The sequence below is a fragment of the Aquarana catesbeiana genome, linkage group LG11 (assembly GCF_042186555.1).
Source record: "Aquarana catesbeiana isolate 2022-GZ linkage group LG11, ASM4218655v1, whole genome shotgun sequence".
Taxonomy (NCBI): Eukaryota; Metazoa; Chordata; class Amphibia; order Anura; family Ranidae; genus Aquarana; species Aquarana catesbeiana.
The window spans coordinates 269,510,932-269,523,203 of NC_133334.1; the positions used below are offsets into that span (position 1 = coordinate 269,510,932).

The following is a 12,272-nucleotide window of genomic DNA, read 5'->3' on the forward strand; positions in this document are numbered from 1 at the left end:
ACTCAACTGAATTTACCTATATAGCACTCTATTGCTGCTAACATGAAGTGGTTCTGATGACTCTTTCCTTTAACCAGTGGCGGTTGGTGCTCCATTTTCTTTGGGGGGGGGGGGCGGCCCGCGGCCTCCCCAGCCAGCCAGTCAGCCAAAACCTCCCCCCGGCGCTCACTCGATCAATCGTCACCTCCCCCCGTCGCTAGAGCGCTGCATCCCTCACCTGTCGCCCCCACCAGCCCCACACTTATCCCAACCAGGTTGTGGCTTTGGCGGCTTCCCCCCCTGGGTCTCCTGAGTTCTGGCGGTCGCTTCTCCTCCCGGCCAATCAGGACTTAGGACTCACGGCCAGTCGGGTCTTAGGAGTCCCGGTCAATCGGGTCTCAGGACCTGCTTCCTGATTGGCCAGGAGGAGAAACAGGAAGACATTAGCGAATATTAATTTGGCCCAGTTGTCAAACTGGGTGGGCAACTGGGTGGGCTCTGGGCACAGTGCTCTGCGCCCCGAGCCCACCCTGTTTGAAGCCAATTAGAGCCTAAGGCTCTAATCATGTGCTTTGAAAAAAAAAAACCCCATTGGAATTGATGCGACTGGCGCCCCCTGCATGTAGATTAGGGGCCGGGCGCATGGATGATGGGGGCGGCACCCCTTCGCCCTGCATGAGCGGCCGCCACTGCCTTTAACTTTCTGGTCTGTCATATAAAAAAGACAGGAACGATAATAAATACTACTTCTCTAGCCACCAAAACAGGGCTCATTATAGCAACACTGTTTTGGAGAGATACAGAATTTAGTTGGGGGACTAATTGCTTTATTTTCCCACGCAAAATAGTTTTCTTTAAAATGTATGCACAGTTGTAATTTTTGGATATCAGTCTTGGGTAGAGTAAATAAACACGCATCGTACTTTTTTTTCCAATTAGTGGAATAAATATGGCAACATTAATTAAGGATACAAAATCCTTTTGAGCATGGAAGCGTCCTTTGGTGCAAATATTACCCTCGCTTTTTATAGGAAAAAAATCCAACCGGTAACTTTAAAAGAAGTTTTAAATCTCCCCTCTCGGGTTCATTTTTTTTTTTTTTTAAAAACAAATGTTATTTTTAAATCATATGGCCATTGGAATGCTACCAATCATATATACTGTGGTACATGTAATTCTTAATATACCAGTTACCATATAATTTGTAATATTCCATATTGTAATATTTATGCAAATGTTTCAAGTCTTTTCTAGAGATCACTTTAGTATAAAGTCAAGAATTTATTTATTTAGTCACAGTATCCTTTTTTAGGTATTTCCATTTAAAGCGTATCATTTTCATCTACTATATTTTTAACCAATCGGGGCTTAGAATTTCTGCTTTTATAGCTCTTTGGGTTTTTTTTTTATTTCTTATTCTTTTTTTTCACTTTGCATGCAGTAACATTTTAATAGAAACAATTTGCATTCTATTTAAAGAAATATGCAAATGTTATTTTTATCATTAAAATTACATAGCAGTTAAATCAACATTTGTTTCGCAGTTCTAAATCATAATCTAAGCACGGGCTTTTTTTTTTTTTTTTTTTTCTCCTCTTGTTAATAATTACATATATATTGTAGGCACATTAAAGATTGTATTTGTGAGCCAGGAAAACCATCAGTACATACGGAAATCGCTGCAAAGCCTTTGCAGATAATTACCATATAAAATAGAGCTTCCTAATATATTTTGCATTTCTTCATTAGTAAGGATTTTATTTAATTTTTATTGACAAAAGTTTAATTTAACCTATACACTGCTCTGCTTAAGCTGCAGTAATGGAATGACTTTAATATTTTAGAATATCTGTGTTTATAGATCTGTATTTAGAAACAATGCAATAGGTCTGTAGATCTCAGAATTCTTCTGGAATGCTGCCCTCTAAATAATGATAAATTGCTCGTGCAGTATGCCATTTGCTAATTATATCCATGATTTACTGCAGAGCACGACTTAAATCATTCATTTCAGTCTTGCGTAACAGTGCCATAAAATTTTTTTTTTAAGTTTCTTAAAAATGGTTTCCATGTGTATAATTTAAACAAATTTTAACAGCTTTTGTATTCCGTGGATATTGAAGCTTATGACTTCTTTTAAATTTATGTTGGCTATATGTGTTTTTGAAAGGGATTTTTTATATATTCTGCTTTTCTAGAAATGCAAGTTAATGTATTCTCACAAATGTGTTTTCAAAAAGGAAAATGATCTCTAAATGTATAATAAACACCACATAATGTATATATTAAGTATTAAGAGTATATTTCAGTAAGACATATTTTATTTTGCTTTGATTTATTTACAAAGTAAAATATACACTTTTTTTTTTTTTTTTGAGTGGGAATTGTTTAGATCTTTATTTTATATCTATTTTTATGAAACCTGAGTTATGAAATTATTATTTTTTTCCTTCTTTTGGCTACGAAATACCACATTGAGTGATTGTTGGTGGTCAGAAAAAACAGGTTTATTTAAAAAAAAAGTGAAGTGAAAATGTAAATTTCCAATAAAAAATAAATAAATAAAAATCATCTTCGAGAAGAACTATCTATTTTTATGAAACCTGATTTATGAAATTTTTTTTTTTTTTTCCTTGGTTTGGCTATTAACTACCACATTGAGTGATTGTCAGTGGTCAGAAAAAAAACAGGTTTATTTAAAAAAAAATGAAGTGAAAATTTTAATTTCCAATAAAAAAAAATAAACAAAAATCATCTTTGAGAAGAACTATCTATTTTTATGAAACCCGATCTATGAAATTATTATTTTTTTCCCTTGGTTTGGCTGTGAAATACCACATTGAGTGATTGTTGGTGGTCAGAAAAAAACAGGTTTATTTAAAAAAAAGTGAAGTGAAAATTTTAATTTCCAATAAAAAAAAAAAATAAACAAAAATCATCTTTGAGAAGAACTATCTATTTTTATGAAACCTGATTTATGAACTTATTATTTTTTTCCCTTGGTTTGGCTGTGAAATACCACATTGAGTGATTGTTGGTGGTCAGAAAAAAACAGGTTTATTTAAAAAAAAGTGAAGTGAAAATTTTAATTTCCAATAAAAAAAATAAACAAAAATCATCTTTGAGAAGAACTATCTATTTTTATGAAACCTGATTTATGAAATTATTATTTTTTTCCTTGGTTTGGCTATGAAATACCACATTGAGTGATTGTTGGTGGTCAGAAAAAAAACAGGTTTATTTAAAAAAAAAAGTGAAGTGAAAATTTTAACTGCCAATAAAAATAAATAAATAAAAAAAATCAACTTTGAGAAGAACTGCTTAATACATCTATATGGGATTTAAATATAATATATATTTTTAAATGAATAGTTGTTAGAAGATAAGTGTAGGAGTTTTGGTTGGTAGTGTCTTATTATGGTCTACTTTCGTGTTGATAATAAATATTGAGTTAAGCATTGTTTATATTTTTACAGCACAGCCATATTGTTTCATTTTTTTTTTTTTTTTTTTTGTCAGCTTTGAGCTCACTTCATCCATCTGTTGTTTTTACAGAAGGAAAAATATCAGCACCAACTTAAAGGACTGTAAATTTCTTGAAACTCAACACAAGCTTTTAAGGTTTTTAAGGACCCTTGCTAGACCAATATTTTTAAAACGTTGGACCTTGAGCATTTCCTCAAAACTGTTAATCGAAAAGAAAATTGAACCTTTTTACTGGTTGTTTTTGATAATGGTTTGCAAATAGTTTCCCTCTTTCTTTCATGGCCAAGTCATTACTCATCAAGTGCTGCAGATAGATGAAACGCGTAAGAGCAGTAACTTGTTTGGGCTGCAGCTATGGCTGTTCATATGGCATTTGGCCATATTATAATTTGTTTGTGAATGTGGTAATAATAGTTTGATTATTGGGTATGTTGATGAATTTGGTAAATGGCTTTCAGTCTGCATATTTTTCTTCCCAACCACTGACCACCACCCCAAGTGAAGCCATAAGCAGCTCAGTGGTTTGGCATGAAGGCAGATTCTGTCCATTTTGTCTGCCAATGTGTTTGACTTAACTATCCATTGATCCTGTCGACAGGTGTTAGGATTGACCTATTAGAAGCCATTCTTTTAGCATTTTTTTAGGTCGAATATATTTTTATTATTATTGACCATTCCAACGAGAAAAAAAACAAGGTACATAACAACGACTTCACATCTCTCACAAATTAATTTGCACATAGAATTAGAATGATCAGCCGTTATCAGGTACAGTAGTCAACATTGTCATGAAACATAGGCGTGCGCACAGGGTGTGCCAGGTGTGCTCGGGCACACCCTAATCACCCTGTGCTGCGCAGATTTCCCCTGTTGCTTGGCTGCAGAGAAGGGGACTGGGAAATCTCTGTCCTCAGTCCCTTTCTCTGTCTCAAAAGTGAGGGGTCTGTTTAGAAGTAAGGGTTATTGTCTTTATTTTGTCCTGTTTCTGGATTATTCCCAAATTCTTCTTATGCAATGGCGATGCTGTTTTTGTACTCTCTAAATTTTCTATCATTTTAAAACATTAAAGAAAAAAATAACCCTTAATATGAATTTAAAGACTAAGTTTACCTTTTCACTTTTTTCTTATTTCCATCTACTTTCCTACTTCAAAAAAAAAAAAAAAGAGAGAGAAAGAAAAGTTATAAAGGACAATATTTTAAAATATTTAAACTTTTTTTTGTTTTTTTTGTGAAACTTTAGGTGAGAAGCCTTACAAGTGTCCCCATTGTGACTATGCTGGCACCCAATCAGCATCTCTGAAGTACCACCTGGAGCGCCACCATCGAGAAAGGCAGAATGGCTCCGGCCCTATTGCTAGTCAAGGGCATACCCCAGGACAGGAGCACAAGGATGAAACAGTCAGCAAGAGTTCCCTATTTATGAGACCTGACATTTTACGAGGAGCATTCAAAAGCCTCCCCGGAATTGATTTCAGAAGTGGCGCTATGTCCCAGCAATGGCAGTCAGGGTTGATGTCTGGGGAGCGTCAGGGACAGTCAAGTGGCATTAGTCCAGAGGTTTCTTCAGAAGCTTTGAAAAAATCAGAGATCTCTTCTAAAGGGGCAAATATTGCAGAATTTGGGAGAGCATATCAGAACATTGTAGGGAATGGTGTTAACTTCCAGGGCTCCTTGCAGGCCTTCATGGACAGCTTTGTTTTAAGCTCTTTAAAGAAAGAGAGGGAGATGAAAGAGAAAGCCTTGCTAGAGTCACTTCCTATAAAAGTTTCCAGGTCTGACAACTGTGAAGACAAGGTGGAGAACAAAGCACCACAAAGGAAATTGGAAAAGTCTCAGTATGAACCTCTAGACCTGTCGGTGAGGCCAGATGCTCAATCTCTTCCAGGTTCATCTGTAACAGTCCAAGATAACATTGCTTGGCATGGGTGTTTGTTTTGTTCTTTTACGACATCATCCATGGAGTTGATGGCCTTGCATCTCCAAGCTAACCATTTAGGAAAAGCAAAGCGTAAGGACAGCTTGGGTGCCACTAATAAAATTGCTGCCTCTTCTTCTTCAGCACAGTGTGGCAAAGAAATTATGTCCAAATTGAGTCCATTGCAGAATTCTGAAAAAACTCCGAACTCTAAAGAGACTTTATCTGACCATAAAAGCACTTCATGGTCCAGTCATATGGATCCAGTGTTTAACAATTTTCCAAATGAATTCTACAAGCAGTTTGGTGTATATCCTCACTCGGTTGGGTCCAATGCTCAAAACTCTTGCTCTAACATGGACATTGACTCTCAGTCTCCGCCGGATGATGAAGCACATGCCTTGCAGTGTGATTCAGTTAATACAGTTGCTACTGATGACCTCTCTGATGAATCCTCATCTGAGGACATGGAAACGTGTAAAGAAGATGAGAATGAAGATGAAGAAATTGACACTGAACCAGAAAACATGAACACAGTTGACGAACAGAACAAAGAAGACCATGAAGAAGAAGATCCTCTACTGAATTCAGCTGCTCTCAGGCCTTCTGAAAACATGGTTTCTTCAACACCACAGATGATGGAAAAGCAGTGGCATCCGAATCTTCCATTGCCTCATGAAACGCCACAAAGCTCTTTGCAACCTGACCAAGCATCCGGTCCAGATCCTTTGGAGAAGCAGGTTAATATGCTCTCTGTTCTTCGAGCTTACAGCTCTGACAGTATGGCTGCTTTTAACGGACTTGCAAGCAACACAACAAACAGTGGATGTATGAAGAGACCAGATTTATGTGGTAAGTTAATATGAAAACTACAGACGTAGATGATGATGAGAAAAAAAGTTGTACTTTTTGAAATAGTCACCTAAGGAATACATTGATGCTTTCGATAAAAGCCAACACTTAGCTACTGTGGGCTGTACACTATGAAATTTTTATCTGGAGTGCAATGTGGAACCATCACTTGTCATAAAAGAGGTTATGGCAATTTGGAAAGGAGAATTTTCAGAAAGGTCAATCATTCCAGCTGAGAGTAGAGCTTGTATGTGATGGGAGATGGACAGTAGTAGTGCTTAAAACAACATTTATTACTGACAAAAAAAAAATTAATTTTGTATGATAAGATTGTTTCCATTTTGACCAATTGTATTAGTTCTTCTATTTTGGCGTATTAAGGGTGCAATTTCCAAATTCTGAAGCAAATCTCCAGCCAAAACTTTTTTTTGCTAGCACTGCGTTGTAGGAACATCAGACAGGTTTTTTTTTCTCAATAATAATACATAAGGGTGTGCTGCCCCTTTAAATACTCAGTAACACCATATTTCTCAGTATATTCATTCACATATGATTAACATAAACAAAGTGTGCAAACAAAATAATAAATAAAGTGCAAAGTGCTCAATAATAATAAATACATGTAAGAAAGTCTCAAAAGTGTAATCAATGATTAAATAAAAAAGCAACTAAAGAAAGTTGAACTTCACTGGCATAGCAAGGAGCACAAAGCAATTTATAAAAAAAAAATGATTATTCCATATTATGTTAAAAAGACTTCCAAGATAACTTGGTAAAAAACAAATTGAAGTATGCTGTGCGTATAGGCAATGCTATGTCATAAAGCATGCAAGATCATACAGTAAAGGCTAAATTGCCACAACAAGAACATGTAGGTAAACTGCTTGTGGGTCAACAAGTTTCTCTTTCAGGCTTCATCAGGACTCATGAAGGATGCTGAAATAACTACATAGAAAACAAACCCTAAAAATCAAACATGATTACATCATATATATGCATTAACATGCAATGGCTATCTCACGACTATCACCATGAGTCCTGATGAAGACTGAAAGAGAAACATGTTGACCCATGAAGAATTTACCTACATGTTCTTGATTTGGCAATTAAGCCTTTACCTTGAGTTGACCCTCATTTTTTATGACAACTTATTGCCTATATGCACAGCATACTTCAATTCGGTTGTTTTTACCAAGTTATTTTGGAAACCGTTTTAATACAATATGGAATAAAATGCATATTTTTTGAATAAATTGCTTTGTGCTCCTTGCTATACTAGTAAAGTCCGACTTTCTTTGGTTGTTTTTTCTATATTACCTGGATGTGGCAGTGAGTGCTTTTCTAATTCTTCATAAATGTAGCCATTCTCTGCCAACACTGTGCCAACCAAAACGTGATCCAGACTCCAACCCACTGGTGAGTATGAACTCCTTACCGGAATGATGGATCCCAATAGAGAGATCAAGGTGCGCCTTGCTGCTCCGCAGCTAACATAGACTCCACCACTAAAATGGCTCAATGGTCCTAAGTGTCAGTCTTGGCAAAGATAAGAGTCACAAAAAGAGGGTAATCTCATAGTGTAGTGTTCCCAATGAATCTGCGAACCAAGGATATGTGCGTGAGCCGCTAAGGCTGCATGGGAATAAAGTTCTGTACCCTCCGCTGTGAGTGCTGGACGGGAAGGAAGCTCGTCTATGCTCCAGGCAATGGTAGATCATGGGAAATGTAACCTAAAGCAAACCTGAGACAAGGCTGTAGACAATTAGGTATTAATACATGTTCTCACAAAGCCTTAAATTAGCTTTAAATCAAACCCTCTGTGATCTCTGTAGCTGCAGGCACTGTGGAGCAAATCATTCACAACAGATGGGCTGCAGCTGAGCTACTGATTCACTGCTGGGAGGGGGAGCAGGGGGAGCTGAATTGCTGAGTCATGCTTAGGAAGGAGAGCAGGGGGAGCTGAGCTGCTGAGTAACTGCTCAGGGGACGAGCAGAGGGAGCTGATCTGTTGATCCAGTGGTGAGCTACTGAGACACTGCTAAGAAAGGGAGTAAGATGAGCTGAGCTGCTGAGTCACTGCTGGGACGGGGAGCAGGGTGTGCTGAGCTGCAGCGTCACTGTTGGGAAGGGGAGCAGGTTGAACTGAGCTGCAGAGTCACTGCTGGGAGGGGGAGACGGGGGAGCTGAGTCGCTGCATCATTGCTGGGAAGGGGAACAGTGAGAGCTGAGCTGCAGAGTCAATGCTGGGTAGGGAGCAAGGTAAGCTGAGTTGCTGAGTCATTGCTGGGAGGGAGAGCAAGATGAGCTGAGCTGCTGAGTCATTGATGGAAGGGGGAGCACGGTAAGCTGAGGTGCTGAGTCATTGCTGGGAGGCGGAGCACGGTAAGCTGAGCTGCTGAGTCATTGCTGGGAGGCGGAGCATGGTAAGCTGAGCTGCTGAGTCATTGCTGGGAGGCGGACCACGGTAAGCTGAGCTGCTGAGTCATTGCTGGGAGGCGGAGCACGGTAAGCTGAGCTGCTGAGTCATTGCTGGGAGGCGGAGCACGGTAAGCTGAGCTGCTGAGTCACTGTCAGGAAGGGGAGCAGGGTGAGCTGAGCTGCAGAGTCACTGCTGGAAGGGTGGAGATAGATGAGCTGAGCTCCTAAAAAAAAAAAATGCTTTTGCTGTAAATTTTAAGAATGAATTGCTTCACAGTGCCTGCAGCTACATAGGTCATTGAAGGCTTGTTTTAAAGCTCACTTACTGTTTAAGAGCATGTAGTATATATACATACTTAAAAGGTTCATAGCCTGGCCACATATTTTCTTGAAACGCAGATTTAGGTAAACTAAATTACTTATTGTAGATGTTCCTTGGAAAGTACAAGCAGTTTGCTAATTTCACTTGCACCTGATGTGTTAATGTTCCCCTTCTTATACATATCTCTCTTTATTAACTGAACTCAGTGAGAATCGGGGTTTGTGCTTCAGCCATAGCTGTAGTGCATGATAGCAAAACTAAGAGATTCACATTCATGGGAAATCCTGGCAAGATCGGAACCTCACACAAAAAATCCAGAGACCTATAATGGCCCATAGAGAGGCTGATAAGATCTAACTAGATTATCTTTTGTAGCTAATTCCCTTTTAACTCCTTCTACTGACACCACCAAAATCACTTACTGATGCGAGCAGATGTTGCGTTGATACATTGACTCTAAATACATTGACTGTACCAGACACATCTGTCAAATGGTGCATCAATAAACCAGCAATCTGGTGATGTGGATATCTTGACAAATGGACCCTGCAACGTTTTATTATATTGCAGATTAGTCTATACTGTACAGACCTTATGGCCTTCATTTATCAAAAGGAGCTTTTTTTTCCCCTTTTTTTTTTTTCATTGGTCTTAACAGTGCATTGAAGACGGATTTACACTGGATATTCAAATCAGAATCTTCTATTTTTTTTTCCTTTCATAAATGATTGTCATTATAATATTATTATTCACACATAAATGATTTTCAAAGATTGTGGCCCGAAACACGCATAAAGCTCCTGGAGGACGCATTCATGGTGCTGCATTGTGATTGTTTACTGTAAGGAAGTGAACAATGAGAAATTCTCCATTAAGGATCTGTAAAATTATGAATATCCTCTGCTACCTTTCTTTCCTCCTTCATATGCTTCCATTTTACTTTTCCGTACCCCTACCTTTCTCTCTTCCTCTTTATTTCCTTCCTTCCTTCCTTCCTTCCTTCCTTCCTTCCTTCCTTCCTTCCTTCCTTCCTTCCTTCCTATCTTCCTTCCTTCCTTCCTTCCCTTTCTCTTTCCCTTACATATTTTCCCTCCCTCACTTTCTTCCTCCTTTTGTCCTCCGCTTTTTTCTGCTTTTCTCTACATCTCCCCTTTCTTTCTTTTGATTTATTTCCCTCTGTTTATCTCTCCTATCTATCTTTTCCACTTCCTTCCATCCATTCTCTTCCTTCCTTCTTTCCTTCCTTCCTCTGCTCTCCTTTTCTCTCTCCTTCCTGCACTTTTCTTCCACCTCATTTCCTTGTTTCTTTTGTCCCCCACATTCTTCTGCTTTTCTCTACCTCTTCATTTTTTGCTTTCATTTATCCCTCTTTCCACTTCCTTCTCTTTCTTTCTTTCTTTCTTTCTTTCTTTCTTTCTTTCTTTCTTTCTTTCTTTCTTTCTTTCTTTCTTTCTTTTCTCATTTTTATTCTTCCTTTTTCACTCCTTCCTTCTTTGTTTTTTTTTCTTCTTTCTTTTCTTTTTTATTTCCTTCCTTCTTTGCTCCCTCGCTCCCTCCTTCACTCTTATTTTTTCATCCCTTCTTTCATTTCTTCCTGTTTCACTCCTTTCTTTTTTCTCCCTGTCTTCCTTCCCCTCTTCCTATTCTCTTTATTTCATTTCCCCTTGTGTTTTTATTTCCTTCACATCTTTCTTTCCATGTATTCCTCCCTCCACCTCTTCCCATTTCTTTCTTTCTTGATTTATTTCCTTCTGTTTACCTCTCCTATCCATCTCTCCCAACTTCCTTCATCTCCATTCCTTCCTTCCTTCCTTCCTTCCTTCCTTCCTTCCTTCCTTCCTTCCTTCCTTCCTTCCTTCCTTCCTTCCTCTGCTCTCCTTTACTTTTTCCTTCCCTGACTTTTTTCTTCTCCCCTCATTTTCTTACTTTCCCCCCCCCCCGCATTCTTCTGCTTATCTCTACCTCTTCCTTTTTTTCCTTCCATTTATCCCTCTTTCCACTTCCTTCTCTCTCTCTCTCTCTCTCTCTCTCTCTCTCTCTCTCTCTCTTTCTTTCTTTCTTTTTCTTCTTTCTTTTCTTTCTTTCTTTCTTTCTTTCTTCTTTCCTTCTTTCTCTCTCTCCTCTCTCTCTCTTTCTCTCTCTCTCTCTCTCTCTCTCTCTCCTCTCTCTCTCTCTCTCTCTCTCTCTCTCTCTCTCTCTCTCTCTCTCTTTCCTTCTTTCTTTTCTCTTCAACATTTTTATTCTTCCTTTTTCACTCCTTCCTTCTTTGTTTTTTTTTTCTTCTTTCTTTTCTTTTTTATTTCCTTCCTTCTTTGCTCCCTCGCTCCGTCCTTCACTCTTGTTTTTTTCATTCCTTCTTTTATTTCTTCCTGTTTCACTCCTTTCTTTTTTTTCTCCCTGTCTTCCTTCCCCTCTTCCTATTCCTCTTTATTTCATTTTCCCTTGTGTGTTTATTTCCTTCACATCTTTCTTTCCATGTATTCCTCCCTCCACCTCATCCCATTTCTTTCTTTCTTGATTTATTTCCTTCTTCTGTTTACCTCTCCTATCCATCTCTTCCCACTTCCTTCCATCCATTCCTTCCTTCCTTCCTTCCTTCCTTCCTTCCTTCCTTCCTTCCTTCCTTCCTCCTTCCTCTGCTCTCCTTTTCTTTTTCCTTCCCTGACTTTTTTCTTCTCCCCTCATTTTCTTACTTTTTTTCCCCCCGCATTCTTCTGCTTATCTCTACCTCTTCCTTTTTTTCCTTCCATTTATCCCTCTTTCCACTTCCTTCTCTCTCTCTCTTTCTTTCTTTCCTTTTCTTTCTTTCTTCTTCTTTCTTTCTTTCTTTCTTTCTTTCTTTCTTTCTTTCTTTCTTTCTTTCTTTCTTTCTTTCTTTCTTTCTTTCTTTCTTTCTTTCTTTCCTCTTCACCATTTATATTCTTCCTCTTCACTCCTTCTTCCTAATTTTTTTTTCTTCTCTTTCTTCCTTCTTTTTTTCCTCCCTTGCTCCCTCGTTCACTCTTGTTCTTTTTTCGTTCCTTCTTTCATTCCTTCCTGTTTCACTCATTTCTTTTTTTTCTCCATGTCTATTTTCCCTTCTTCCTATTCTCTTTATTCCTTTTCCCTTGTCTCCTTATTTCCTTCACATCGTTATTTCTTTCCATGTCTTCCTCCTTCCACCTCTTTCACTTATCACTCCAGTTTTCACTTATTTTTTCTTTCTTGATTTATTTCCTTTTGTTTATCTCTCCTATACATCTCTTTCCACTTTCTCCATCCATTCTCTTCCTCCCTTCCTCTGCTCTCCTATTCTTTT

At 38.1% G+C, this 12,272-nt stretch overlaps 1 protein-coding gene across 3 annotated transcripts in view; it reads left to right on the forward strand.

Moving 5' to 3' along the window:
- ZNF536 (zinc finger protein 536) overlaps positions 1-12,272 on the forward strand; it is a 556,044-nt gene that overhangs the window by 528,531 nt on the left and 15,241 nt on the right. For all 3 annotated transcript variants that reach the window (XM_073605824.1, XM_073605822.1, XM_073605823.1), the window contains one exon: positions 4,708-6,234. In XM_073605824.1, the coding sequence (XP_073461925.1) occupies positions 4,708-6,234 (1,527 nt within the window). The remainder of the gene's footprint in view (positions 1-4,707; positions 6,235-12,272) is intronic.